A 13,631-nucleotide genomic window follows, 5' to 3' on the forward strand; every position below is an offset into this window, starting at 1 on the left:
TCTATTGGGATTTTTGATTTCTAGGTTTATTTCTTTAGGGATTTTTTGGGTATTATGGGATTTTTACGGGGTTTTTTCCCTCTTGGGGCTCTCCCAGTCCCTCCCAGTAACTCCCAGTTCCCTCCCAGTCCCTCCCAGTAACTCCCAGTCCCTCCCCAGTACTCCCCAGTGCTGAACAAGCTGTTCTGGGTGGATTTTGATGGGGTTTTTTTAGATTTTATGGGATTTTTACGGGGTTTTTTTCCCTCTGGGGGGGTTCCCAGTCCCTCCCAGTAACTCCCAGTTCCCTCCCAGTACTCCCCAGTGCTGAACAAGCTGTTCTGGGTGGGTTTTGATGGAGTTTTTTTGGGTTTTATGGGATTTTTACGGGATTTTTACGGGGTTTTTTCCCTCTGGGGTGGTTCCCAGTCCCTCCCAGTAACTCCCAGTTCCCCCCCAGTCCCTCCCAGTCCCTCCCAGTAACTCCCAGTCCCTCCCCAGTGCTGAACAAGCTGTTCTGGGTGGATTTTGATAGGGTTTTTTTGGGTTTTATGGGATTTTTACGGGGTTTTTTCCCTCTGGGGTGGTTCCCAGTCCCTCCCAGTAACTCCCAGTTCCCCCCCAGTACTCCCCAGTGCTGAACAAGCTGTTCTGCCGCCTGGCCAAGCCGTGCCCGGTGCAGGTGAGGGTGGGGGTCCCGCCGCCCCCCGGGGCCCTGCTGCGGGCCCTGGCCGTCTACAAGAGGTCGGAGCACGTGGCCGAGGTGGTGAGGAGGTGCCCCCACCACGAGAGGGCCGGGGGAGACCCCCAGGGTGAGGAGTTGGGGGGAAAATATTGGGGGAGTTGGGGGAAAAATTGGGGGGAAAATATTGGGGGAGTTGGGGAAAAAATTGGGGGAATTGGGGGAAAAATCGGGGAAAAATTGGCAAAAAATTGGATTAAATTGGCAAAAAATTGGATTAAATTCTGGAAAAAATTGGATTAAATTCTGGAAAAAATGGGGAAAAAATCAGGGAAATTTGGAAAAAAATTGGGGGGGAATTGGGGGAAAATTGGCAAAAAAATTGGAATAAATTCTGGAAAAAATGGGGGGAAATTGAGGGGAAATTAGGGGAAAAATGGGGGAAAATTGGCAAAAAATTGGAATAAATTCTGGAAAAAATGGGGGAAAATTGGGGAAAAAATCAGGGAAATTTGGAAAAAAATTGGGGGAAAGATTAGATTAAATTCTGGAGAAATTGGGGGAAATTGGGGAAAAAATCAGGGAAATTGGGGGAAAATTGGCAAAAAATTGGAATAAATTCTGGAAAAATTGGGGGAAAATTGGGGAAAAAATCAGGGAAATTTGGAAAAAAATTGGGGGAAAGATTAGATTAAATTCTGGAGAAATTGGGGGAAATTGGGGAAAAATCAGGGAAATTTGGAAAAAATTGGGGAAAAATTGGGGGAAAAATTGGATTAAATTCTGGAAAAATCGGGGGGAAATTGTCAAAAAATTGGATTAAATTCTGGAAAAAATGGGGGAAAACTGAGGGGAAATTGGGGGGAAAAATCAGGGAAATTGGGGGAAAATTGGCAAAAAAATTGGATTAAATTCTGGAAAAAATGGGGGGAAATTGGGAAAAAATTGGATTAAATTCTGGGAAAATTGGAGGAGAATTGGGGGGACATTGGGAAAATATCGGGGGAAATTGGGGAAAAATTGGATTAAATTCTGGAAAAAATGGGAGGAAATTGGGAAAAAATTGGGGGGAAATTGGAGAAACTGGGTAAAATTGGGGTAAAACTGGGAAAAGAAATTGGGGTTTGGTGCTGATTTTGGGGTTAATTTTGGGGTTTTTGAGGTGGATTTTGGGGTTAATTTTGGGGTTTTTGGGGTGAATTTTGGGGGTTTTTGGGGTGATTTTTGGGGTTAATTTTGGGGTTTTTGGGCTGATTTTTGGGGTTGGTTTTGGGATGAATTTTGGGGTTTTATGAGCAAATTTTGGGGGTTTTGGGGTGGATTTTGGGGTTAATTTGGGATTTTTGGGGCTGATTTTGGAGCAGATTTTGGGGTGAATTTTCGGGGTTTTTGGGGTGAATTTTGGGGTGGATTTTGGGGTGAATTTTGGGGTGGATTTTGGGGTGAATTTTGGGGTTTTTGGTGTCCCCAGGCAATGCCCCTGCCCAGCACCTGATCCGGGTGGAGGGGAACCCCCAGGCCCGGTACCAGGACGATGAGACCACCAAGAGACACAGCGTGGCCGTGCCCTACGAGCCCCCTGAGGTGAAAAATGGGGGGGAAATTGGGGGGAATTTGGGGAAAAATTGGGAGAAAATTGGGGAAAAATTGGGGGAAATTTGGGAGAAAAAAGGGGGGAAATTGGGGGAAGATTGGGGGAAAATTGGGAGAAAAAAGGGAGAAAATTGGCAAAAAAATTGGATTAAATTCTGGAAAAACGGGGTGAAATTGGGAAAAATGGAGGGGAAATTGGGAAAAAATTGGGGGGAAAATGGAGAAAAATTGGGAAAAAATGGGGGAAATTTGAGGGGAAAATTGGGGAAAAATTGGGTTAAATTCTGGAATAATTGGGAAAAAATTGGGGGAAAATTGGGAGGAAATTGGGAAAGAATTGGGGGGAAATTGGGGGAAAATTGGAAAAAATGGGGGAAAATTGGGAGAAAAAATTGGGGGAAATTGGGAAAAAATTGGGGGAAATAAACACCCCAAAATCCCCAATAATTGCCTGAAAAATCCCAAATATTCCCTAAATCCCAGGTGGGGTTTTGGGGTTTTTTTGGGGTTTTTTTGGGGGGTGGTTTGGAGGATTTTTGGGGTTTTTTTGGTGGTTTTGGGATTTTTTAGGGGTGGTTTTGGGGTGTTTTTGAGGGGTTATTTTTGAGGTGATTTTGGGGTTTTTTGGGGTCTTTTTGGGGGATTTTTTGGGAGTTTTTGGGGGATTTTGGGGGGTTTTTCAGAGTTATTTTTGGGGTATTTTTAGGGGGGTTTGGGGCATTTTGGGGGATGATTTTGGGGTTTTTTTGAATTGGTTTTGGGGTGTTTTTGAGGGGATTTTTTGGGAGTTTTTGGGGGGATTTTTGGGAAGTTTTTGGGGTATTTTTGGGGGAATATTTTGGGAGTTTTTGGGGTATTTTGGGGGGAATATATTGGGAGTTTTGGGGGGATTTTTGGGAGTTTTTGGGGGATTTTTTGGGTGTTTTTGGGGGGGTTTGGGGGATTTTAATGGGAGCTTTTGGGGGGGATTTTTGGGTAGTTTTTGGGGGGATTTTTGGGGTATTTTTGGGGGAATATATTGGGAGTTTTTGGGGGGGATTTTTGGGTGTTTTTGGGGCATTTTTGGGGTATTTTAGGGGGATTTTTTGGGTGTTTTGGGGGTATTTTTTGAGTTGATTTCGGGATATTTTTGGGGGTTTTTTGGGAGTTCTTAGGGGTGATTCTGGGCTTGGTTTTGGGGTGGTTTTGGGGTATTTTGGGGGTATTTTTGTTCGTTTTTTTTAGGGTTCTGATCACTTTTCCCCTTTGCCAGGTGGGCTCGGAGAGCACCACGGTCCTGTACAACTTCATGTGCAACAGCTCCTGCATGGGGGGCATGAACAGGAGACCCATCCTCACCATCCTCACCCTCGAGGGGCCTGGGTGAGCCCCAAAAACCCCCCCAAAAAAAACCCCAAGATCCCCCAAAACTCCCCCTAAAAAATCCCCAACATCCCCCCCAAAAAATCCCAAAAATCTGCCCAAAAAATCCCCCCAAAAAACCCCAAAATCCCCCAAAACTCATCTAAAAAACCCCAAAAATCCCCCTAAAAAACCCCAAAAATCCCCCAAAAATCTGCCCAAAAAAAACCCCAGAAATCCCCCCAAAAACCCAAAAATCCCCCGAAAAACCCCCAGAAATCCCCCCAAAACCCCCAAAAATCCCCCTAAAAAATCCCAAAAATCCCCCAAAAAGTCTGCCCGAAAAAATCCCCAAAAAAACCCCAAACCCAGGAGCCCTCACCCTAAAAACCTGGCAGTGTAACCCCAAAAAAATGAGATTTTTTTCCTAAAAATTTGGGATTTTTTACTCTAAAATCTTTTTTTTTCTGGCCCTGAAAATGTGGGATCCTTGGGAAATATTTTTAGGAGTTCCTGGATGGATTTTGGGGTGTCCTGGATGGATTTTTGGGGTGTCCCAGGATGATTTTGGGGTCCCCAATCCCATTTTAGGGGTCAGATCCTACCCTGCTGCTGTTTCAAGGTTCGGGTCTGAGCCCAAATTTGGGATTGTTTGGGTTCCTGGGTGGATCAGGGTGGGGATTTTGGGGTTCCCCGGGTTCTGGGGGAGTCCCAGGATGGATTTTGGGGTCCCCAGGATGGATTTTGGGGTCCCCAGGATGATTTTGGGGTCCCCAATCCCGTTTTTAGGGGTCAGATCCTGGGCCGGTGCTGTTTCGAGGGTCGGGTCTGCGCCCAAATTTGGGATTTTTGGGGTTCCTGGCTGGATCAGGGTGGGGATTTTGGGGTTCCCCGGGTTCTGGGGAGTCCCAGGATGATTTTGGGGTCCCCAGGGTGATTTTGGGGTCCCCAATCCCATTTTAGGGGTCAGATCCTGCCCTGGTGCTGTTTCGAGGTTTGGGTCTGAGCCCGAATTTGGGATTTTTGGGGTTCCTGGGTGGGGATTTTGGGGTTCCCCGGGTTCTGGGGTGTCCCATGGGTGGATTTTGGTGTCCCCAGGATGATTTTGGGGTCCCCAGGATGATTTTGGGGTCCCCAATCCCGTTTTAGGGGTCAGATCCTGCCCTGGTGCTGTTACGAGGTTCAGGTCCGCGCCCAAATTTGGGATTTTTGGGGTTCCTGGGTGGATCAGGGTGGGGATTTTGGGGTTCCCCGGGTTCTGGGGTGTCCCCAGGATGATTTTGGGGTGTCCCAGGATGATTTTGGGGTCCCCAATCCCATTTTAGGGGTCAGACCTTGCCCCGGCGCTGTTTCGAGGTTCAGGTCCGCGCCCAAATTTGGGATTTTTGGGGTTCCTGGGTGGATCAGGGTGGGGATTTTGGGGTTCCCCGGGTTCTGGGGTGTCCCCAGGATGGATTTTGGGGTCCCCAGGATGATTTTGGGGTCCCCAGGGTGATTTTGGGGTCCCCAATCCCATTTTAGGGGTCAGATCCTGCCCTGGTGCTGTTTTGAGGTTCAGGTCTGAGCCCAAATTTGGGATTTTTGGGGTTCCTGGGTCGGGATTTTGGGGTTCCCCGGGTTCTGGGGTGTCCCCTGGATGGATTTTGGGTCCCCAGGATGGATTTTGGGGTCCCAAGGATGATTTTGGGGTGTCCCAGGATGATTTTGGGGTCCCCAATCCCATTTTAGGGGTCAGATCCTGCCCTGGTGCTGTTTCGAGGGTCGGTCTGAGCCCAAATTTGGGATTTTTGGGGTTCCTGGGTGGGGATTTTGGGGTTCCCCGGGTTCTGGGGTGTCCCCAGGATGGATTTTGGGGTCCCCAGGATGGATTTTGGGGTCCCCACGATGATTTTGGGGTTCCCAATCCCGTTTTAGGGGTCAGATCCTGGGCCGGCGCTGTTTCGAGGTTCGGGTCTGAGCCCAAATTTGGGATTTTTGGGGTTCCTGGGTGGATCAGGGTGGGGATTTTGGGGTTCCCCAGATTCTGGGGGATCCCCGGATGGATTTTGGGGTCCCCAGGATGGATTTTGGGGTGTCCCAGGATGATTTTGGGGTCCCCAATCCCGTTTTAGGGGTCAGATCCTGGGCCGGCGCTGTTTCAAGGTTCGGGTCTGAGCCCAAATTTGGGATTTTTGGGGTTCCTGGGTGGATCAGGGTGGGGATTTTGGGGTTCCCCAGGTTCTGGGGTGTCCCCTGGGTGGATTTTGGGGTGTCCCAGGATGATTTTGGGGTCCCCAGGATGATTTTGGGGTCCCCAATCCCATTTTAGGGGTCAGACCCTGCCCCGGCGCTGTTTCAAGGTTCGGGTCTGAGCCCGAATTTGGGATTTTTGGGGTTCCTGGGTGGGGATTTTGGGGTTCCCCAGGTTCTGGGGTGTCCCCAGGATGATTTTGGGGTCCCCAGGATGATTTTGGGGTCCCCAATCCCATTTTAGGGGTCAGATCCTGCCCTGGTGCTGTTTCGAGGGTCGGGTCTGAGCCCGAATTTGGGATTTTCGGAGTTCCTGGGTGGGGATTTTGGGGTTCCCCGGGTTCTGGGGTGTCCCCTGGGTGGATTTTGGGGTCCCCAGGATGGATTTTGGGGTCCCCAGGATGATTTTGGGGTCCCCAATCCCGTTTTAGGGGTCAGATCCTGGGCCGGCGCTGTTTCAAGGTTCGGGTCTGAGCCCAAATTTGGGATTTTTGGGGTTCCTGGGTGGATCAGGGTGGGGATTTTGGGGTTCCCCAGGTTCTGGGGTGTCCCCTGGGTGGATTTTGGGGTGTCCCAGGATGATTTTGGGGTCCCCAGGATGATTTTGGGGTCCCCAATCCCATTTTAGGGGTCAGACCCTGCCCCGGCGCTGTTTCAAGGTTCGGGTCTGAGCCCGAATTTGGGATTTTTGGGGTTCCTGGGTGGGGATTTTGGGGTTCCCCAGGTTCTGGGGTGTCCCCAGGATGATTTTGGGGTCCCCAGGATGATTTTGGGGTCCCCAATCCCATTTTAGGGGTCAGATCCTGCCCTGGTGCTGTTTCGAGGGTCGGGTCTGAGCCCGAATTTGGGATTTTCGGAGTTCCTGGGTGGGGATTTTGGGGTTCCCCGGGTTCTGGGGTGTCCCCAGGATGGATTTTGGGGTCCCCAGGATGATTTTGGGGTCCCCAGGATGATTTTGGGGTCCCCAATCCCATTTTTAGGGGTCAGACCCTGCCCTGGTGCTGTTTCGAGGTTCGGGTCTGCGCCCAAATTTGGGATTTTTGGGGTTCCTGGGTGGGGATTTTGGGGTTCCCCGGGTTCTGGAGGATCCCCTGGATGGATTTTGGGGTCCCCAGGATGATTTTGGGGTCCCTAATCCCGTTTTAGGGGTCAGATCCTGGGCCGGCGCTGTTTCGAGGTTCGGGTCTGCGCCTGCCCCGGGCGCGATCGGCGCCACGAGGAGGAGAGGCAGCGCAAAAGGGGCGGGGCCAAGGGCGGGGCCAAGCGAGGTGAGGGCGGGGCCTCAATGGGGGCGGGGCTTGGTGTGGGGAAGGGGTGGAGCCTGAGCGTGGAGAGGGCGTGGCCTAAATGGGGTGGTGGGGAGGTGGGTGTGGCCTAGAGTAGGGTGGGGGTGTGGCTTGTGGAAGGGTGGGGCTTGAGTGGGTGTGGCCAAATCTGCAGAGGGTGGAGCTAAAAGGAGAAAGTGGGGGCAGGTGGGTGTGGCCTGTGAAAGGGGGAGGGGCCAACTCAGATGGGTGTGGCCTGAAAGGGAGGGGTGTGGTCATGGGATTAGTTTGGGGCGGGGCTAAACTGGGTGGGGCTGCAGAGGGGTGGGACATAAAAGGGTGTGGTCTAAATGGGTGTGGCCAAATATGCTAATGAGCGGGTGCTGTGCTCATGAATAACGGGCGTGGCCTCTCAGCGAGGCCCCCAATGATTGGGGGGGGTCTCTGGGGGTCCCTGAGCCCCCCCTGCCCCTCCCCCAGCCCTGTCCCCCCCGGCTGAGACCCCCGAGAGCTCCAAGAAGCGAGTGCAGGACCCCGAGGACGAGATCTTCTACCTGCAGGTGGGGAGGGGGCAACCTGGGGGTCCCAGGGGGGGTTTGGGGGTCCCAGGGCAGAAATTTGGGGTCCCAGGGGGGGTTTTGGGGGTCCCTGGGGGCAACTTGGGGGTCCCAGGGGGGATTTTGAGCGTTTCAGGGGGGAAATTTGGGGTCCCAGGGGGGTTTTGGGGGTCCCAGGGGGCATTTTGGGGTACCAGGTAGGATTTTGGGGGTCCCGGGGGGGGGGGTTTTGGGGTCCCAGGGGGGATTTTAGGGGTCCCAGAGGGGAAATTTGGGGTCCCGGGGGGGCTATTGGTGGTCCCGGGGGGGGTTTGAGGGTCCCAGGGGGGGTTTTGGGGTCCCAGGGGGGGTTTTGGGGGTCCCAGGGGGCAACTTGGGGGTCCCAGGGGGGTTTTGGGGGTCCCAGGAGGGATTTTGGGGGTCCCAGGGGGGATTTTGGGGGTCCCTGAGAGAAATTTGGGGTACCAGGTAGGATTTTGGGGGTCCCGGGGGGGGGTTTGGGGGTCCCAGGGGGGATTTTAGGGGTCCCAGAGGGGAAATTTGGGGTCCCAGGGGGAATTTTGGTGGTCCCGGGGGGGGCTTGAGGGTCCCAGGGGGGATTTTGGGGGTCCCAGAGGGGAAATGTGGGGTCCATGGGGGGAAATTTGGGGTCCCAGGGGAGAAATTTGGGGTCCCAGGGGAGATTTTGGGGGTCCCAGGGGGGGTTTTGTGGGTCCCAGGGGGGAAATTTGGGGTCCCGGGGGGTTTTGGGGGTCCCAGGGGAGGTTTTGGGGTCCCAGGGGGGGTTTTGGGGGTCCCTGGGGGCAACTTGGGGGTCTCAGGAGGGATTTTGGGGTCCCAAGGGGGGTTTTGGGGTCCAAGGAGGGATTTTGGGGGTCCCAGGGTGACATTTTGGGATTCCTGGGGGTCCCCCCCACTCTCAGCCCCCCCCTGACCCCGATATTTGGGGGGTCCCTGGGGGTCTCAGCCCCCTGAGCCCGATATTTGGGGGGTCCCTGGGGGGGTCTCACCCCCCTGACCCCGATATTTGGGGGGTCCCTGGGGGGGTCTCAGCCTCCTGACCCGATATTTGGGGAGTCCCTGGGGGTCTCACCCCCCTGACCCCGATATTTGGGGGGTTCCTGGGGGTCTCATCCCCCTGACCCTGATATTTGGGGGGTCCCTGGGGGGTCTTACCCCCCTGACCCCTGATATTTTTGGGAGGTCCCTGGGGGTCTCACCCCCCTGACCCTGATATTTGGGGGGTCCCTGGGGGTCTCACCCCCCCTGACCCCGATATTTGGGGAGTCCCTGGGGGTCTCACCCCCCCTGACCCCGATATTTGAGGGGTCCCTGGGGGTCTCACCCCCCCTGACCCCGATATTTGGGGGGTCCCTGGGGGTCTCACCCCCCTGCCCCCGATATTTGGGGGGTCCCTGGGGGTCTCACACCCCCTGCCCCAATATTTGGGGGGTCCCTGGGGGTCTCAGCCCCCCTGACCCCGATATTTGGGGGGTCCCTGGGGGTCTCATCCCCCTGACCCCTGATATTTTTGAGGGGTCCCTGGGGGTCTCATCCCCCTGACCCAATATTTGGGGGGTCCCTGGGGGTCTCACCCCCCCTGACCCCGATATTTGGGGGGTCCCTGGGGGTCTCAGCCCCCTGACCCCGATATTTGGGGGGGTCCCTGGGGGTCTCATCCCCCTGACCCTGATATTTGGGGGGTCCCTGGGGGTCTCAGCCCCCTGACCCCGATATTTGGGGGGTCCCTGGGGGTCTCATCCCCCTGACCCCGATATTTGGGGGGTCCCTGGGGGTCTCAGCCCCCTGACCTCGATATTTGGGGGGTCCCTGGGGGTCTCACCCCCCTGACCCTGATATTTGGGGGGTCCCTGGGGGTCTCATCCCCCTGACCCAATATTTGGGGGGTCCCTGGGGGTCTCACCCCCCTGACCCCGATATTTGGGGGGTCCCTGGGGGTCTCACCCCCCTGACCCAATATTTGGGGGGGTCCCTGGGGGTCTCACCCCCCCTGACCCCGATATTTGGGGGGTCCCTGGGGGTCTCAGCCCCCTGACCCCGATATTTGGGGGGGTCCCTGGGGGTCTCACCCCCCCTGACCCCGATATTTGGGGGGTCCCTGGGGGGGTCTCCGTTCCTTTTTGGGTTCCCCTGACCCCGATATTTTTGGCGGGGGGGTCTCTGGGGGGTCCCTGGGGGTCTCAGCCCCCTGACCCCGATATTTGGGGGGTGGGCAGGTGCGGGGCCGGCAGCGCTTCGAGATGTTCCGCATGGTCAACGAGGCCCTGGAGCACACCTACGGGGGGGGGGCGGCCCCCCGAAAGTGAGACCCCAAAATGGGGGGGGGGGAGGGGCAACCTGGGGGGGTCTGGGGGGGTTGGGATCAATTTGGGGGCAGTTTGGGGGGGTTGGGGTCATTTTGGGGGGGTCTGGGGGGGTTGGGATCAATTTGGGGGGGATTTGGGGGGGTTGGGGTCATTTTGGGGGGGATTTGGGGTCATTTTGGGGGGATCTGGGGGGATTTGGGTCAATTTGGGGACAGTTTGGGGGGATTTGGGGTCATTTTGGGGGGATCTGGGGGAATTTGGGGGCAGTTTAGGGGGAATTTGGGGTCATTTTGGGGGGTCTGGGGGCGGTTTGGGGTCACTTCGGGCAGGTTTGGGGGGGGGTTGGGGTCATTTTGAGGGGGTCTGGGGGGATTTGGGATCAATTTGGGGGGGTCTGGGGAGGATTTGGGGTCATTTTGGGGGGATTTGGGGGGGATTTGGGGTCATTTTGGGGGGATTTGGGGTCACTTTGGGCAGGTTTGGGGGATTTGGGGTCATTTTGGGGGGTCTGGGGAGGATTTGGGGTCACTTCGGGCAGGTTTGGGGGGGTTTGGGGTCATTTTGGGGGGGTCTGGGGAGGATTTGGGGTCATTTTGGGGGGATTTGGGGGGGATTTGGGGTCATTTTGGGGGGATTTGGGGTCACTTTGGGCAGGTTTGGGGGATTTGGGGTCATTTTGGGGGGTCTGGGGAGGATTTGGGGTCACTTTGGGCAGGTTTGGGGGGGTTTGGGGTCATTTTGAGGGGGTCTGGGGGGATTTGGGTCAATTTGGGGACAGTTTGGGGGGATTTGGGGACATTTTGGGGGGGTTTGGGGTCACTTTGGGCAGGTTTGGGGGGGTTTGGGGTCATTTTGGGGGGATCTGGGGGGATTTGGGTCAATTTGGGGGCAGTTTGGGGGGATTTGGGGTCATTTTGGGGGCAGTTTGGGGGGATTTGGGGTCATTTTAGGGGGGTCTGGGGTCACTTCGAGCAGGTTTGGGGGGGGTTGGGGTCATTTTGGGGGGGTCTGGGGGGATTTGGGTCAATTTGGGGGGGTCTGGGGAGGATTTGGGGTCATTTTGGGGGGGTCTGGGGGGATTTGGGTCAATTTGGGGACAGTTTGGGGGGGTTCGGGGTCATTTTGGGGGGATTTGGGGTCACTTCGGGCAGGTTTGGGGGGATTTGGGGTCATTTTGGGGGGGTTTGGGGTCACTTTGGGCAGGTTTGGGGGGATTTGGGGTCATTTTGGGGGGGTTTGCGGGGGTCTGGGGTCACTTTTGGGGGGGCTTGGGTTCATTTTGGGGGTTTGGGGTCACTTTGGGGGGTTTGGGGGCACTTTGGGGGGAATTTGGGTTCATTTGGGGGGGTTTTGGGTCATTTTGGGAGTTTTGGGTTATTTTGGGGGGGTTGGGGTCGCTTTAGGGGGTTTTGGGGTCATTTTGGGTGGGTTTGTGGGGGTCTGGGGTCACTTTGGGGGGGTTGGGGCAATTTGGGGGGGCTTGGGGTAATAGGGGGTGACTTTGGGGGGGTTTGGGGGGGTTTGGGGTCATTTTGGGGGGATCTGGGGTCATTTGTGGAGGGTTGGGGTCACTTTGAGGGGGTTTGGGGTCATTTTGGGGGGTCTGAGGTCACTTTGGGGGGGTCTGGGGTCATTTTTGGGGGGTCTGAGGTCACTTTGGGGGGGTCTGGGGTCATTTTGGGGGGTCTGAGGTCACTTTGGGGTCACTTTGAGGGGATTTGGGGTCACTTTGAGGGGATTTGGGGTCACTTTGGGAGTGTTGGGGTCATTTTGGGGGGGTTTGGGGTCACTTTGGGGGCTCTGGGGTCATTTTTGGGGGGTCTGAGGTCACTTTGGGGTCACTTTGAGGGGATTTGGGGTCACTTTGGGGGAATTTGGGGTCATTTTGGGGGGGTTGGGAGGGTCTGGGGTCCCTTTTTGGGGTATTTTGGGGGGAATTTGGGACTCCCAGATTTTGGGGGGGGGTCCCTGACTCTCCCCTCCCCCCCCTCCCCCCCCCCCCAGGTCCAAGAGGCGCCGCCCACGGGGGGAGGGGCGGGTGCCCCGTGGGAAAAAGCTGCTGCTCAAGGGGGAGTCGGGGGACTCGGATTGACCACGCCCCCTTCTCCTGGAGGCCACGCCCACTTCACCTATAGGCCACACCCCCCCACCACACCCACCCACCCTCGCTTCTCATTGGCCCATCTATCCTGCATAGCCCCACCCACTTATCCTGCGTAGCCCCGCCCACTTCGTGCTTAGCCATGCCCCACATGTCAATCAATGCTGTAGCCACACCCCCAACCCTTAGCCACACCCCCTGTGCCCATTATAACCCCTGGGCTTTAGCCACGCCCACATGATTTATGCCACACCTCGATGAGTTTTTATAGGCCACGCCCCCATCCTGCATGACGTCATCCCCTGGCCACGCCCCCGCGGGTTTTTAATGGGTTTTATACAATAAAGGGATTTTTATAGCGCCCCTCCCCCACCGCGGGGGCGTCTGCGGGGTCCCAGACTGGGGTAACTGGGAGACACTGGGAGGGACTGGGAGCCCAGACTGGGGTGACTGGGAGGGACTGGGAGGGACTGGGAGGGACTGGGAGCCCAGACTGGGGTGACTGGGAGGGACTGGGAATGACTGGGGTAACTGGGAGGAACTGGGAGCCCAGTTTGGGGTAACTGGGAGGGACTGGGAAGGACTGGGAGCCCAGACTGGGGTAACTGGGAGGGACTGGGAGGGACTGGGAGTGCAGTTTGGGTAACTGGGAGGGACTGGGAAGGACTGGGAGCCAAGTTTGGGTAACTGGGAGGGACTGGGAAGGACTGGGAGCCAAGTTTGGGTAACTGGGAGGGACAGGGAGCCCAGTTTGGGGTAACTGGGAGGGACTGGGAGCCCAGTTTGGGGTAACTGGGAGGGACTGGGAGCCCTGACTGGGGTAACTGGGAGAGACTGGGAGCCCAGTTTGGGGTAACTGGGAGGGACTGGGAAGAACTGGGAGAACAGTTTGGGTAACTGGGAGGGACTGGGAGCCCAGTTTAGGTAACTGGGAGGGACTGGGAAGGACTGGGGTAACTGGGAGGGACTGGGAGCCCAGTTTAGGTAACTGGGAGGGACTGGGAGCCCAGACTGGGGTAACTGGGAGGAAACTGGGGGTCCCAGTTTGGGGTAACTGGGAAGAGGCAATTCTGGAATGTTCCACTTCAGGCCGGGAGGGGGGGAGTTAAATCTGCCCCGTCCCAGTTTGGGGTAACTGGGAGGGACTGGGAGCCCAGTTTGGGGAAACTGGGAGGGACTGGGAGCCCAGTTTGGCCAAACTGGGAGCCCAGACTGGGGTAACTGGGAGGAAACTGGGGGGTCCCAGTTTTGGGTAACTGGGAAGGGGCAATTCTGGAATGTTCCACTTCAGGCCGGGAGGGGGGGAGTTAAATCTGCCCCGTCCCAGTTTGGGGTAACTGGGAGGGACTGGGAGCCCAGTTTGGGGTAACTGGGAGGGACTGGGAGCCCAGTTTGGCCAAACTGGGAGGGACTGGGAGCCCAGTTTGGCCAAACTGGGAGGGACTGGGAGCCCAGTTTGGGGTAACTGGGAGGGACTGGGAGCCCAGTTTGGCCAAACTGGGAGCTCGCCGCGCCTTTAACTGGTCCCAGTAGAAGTTCCGGACTGGGGGGGGAGGG

General features: G+C 56.0%; 1 protein-coding gene across 1 annotated transcript; it reads left to right on the forward strand.

The window, feature by feature from the left end:
- Positions 1-586: 586 nt before the first annotated feature.
- On the forward strand, positions 587-12,435 carry TP53 (tumor protein p53; the record flags this gene model as incomplete). The annotated part of the gene is made up of 7 exons (XM_059837767.1): positions 587-791; positions 2,133-2,245; positions 3,507-3,616; positions 6,971-7,092; positions 7,570-7,649; positions 9,884-9,969; positions 11,978-12,435. Coding segments are annotated over 7 exons (804 nt in total), but the record flags the coding sequence as incomplete, so codon positions are not given.
- Positions 12,436-13,631: the final 1,196 nt, after the last annotated feature.

This window comes from Haemorhous mexicanus, unplaced genomic scaffold (genome assembly GCF_027477595.1).
Source record: "Haemorhous mexicanus isolate bHaeMex1 unplaced genomic scaffold, bHaeMex1.pri scaffold_235_ctg1, whole genome shotgun sequence".
In the NCBI taxonomy this organism is placed as follows: domain Eukaryota; kingdom Metazoa; phylum Chordata; class Aves; order Passeriformes; family Fringillidae; genus Haemorhous; species Haemorhous mexicanus.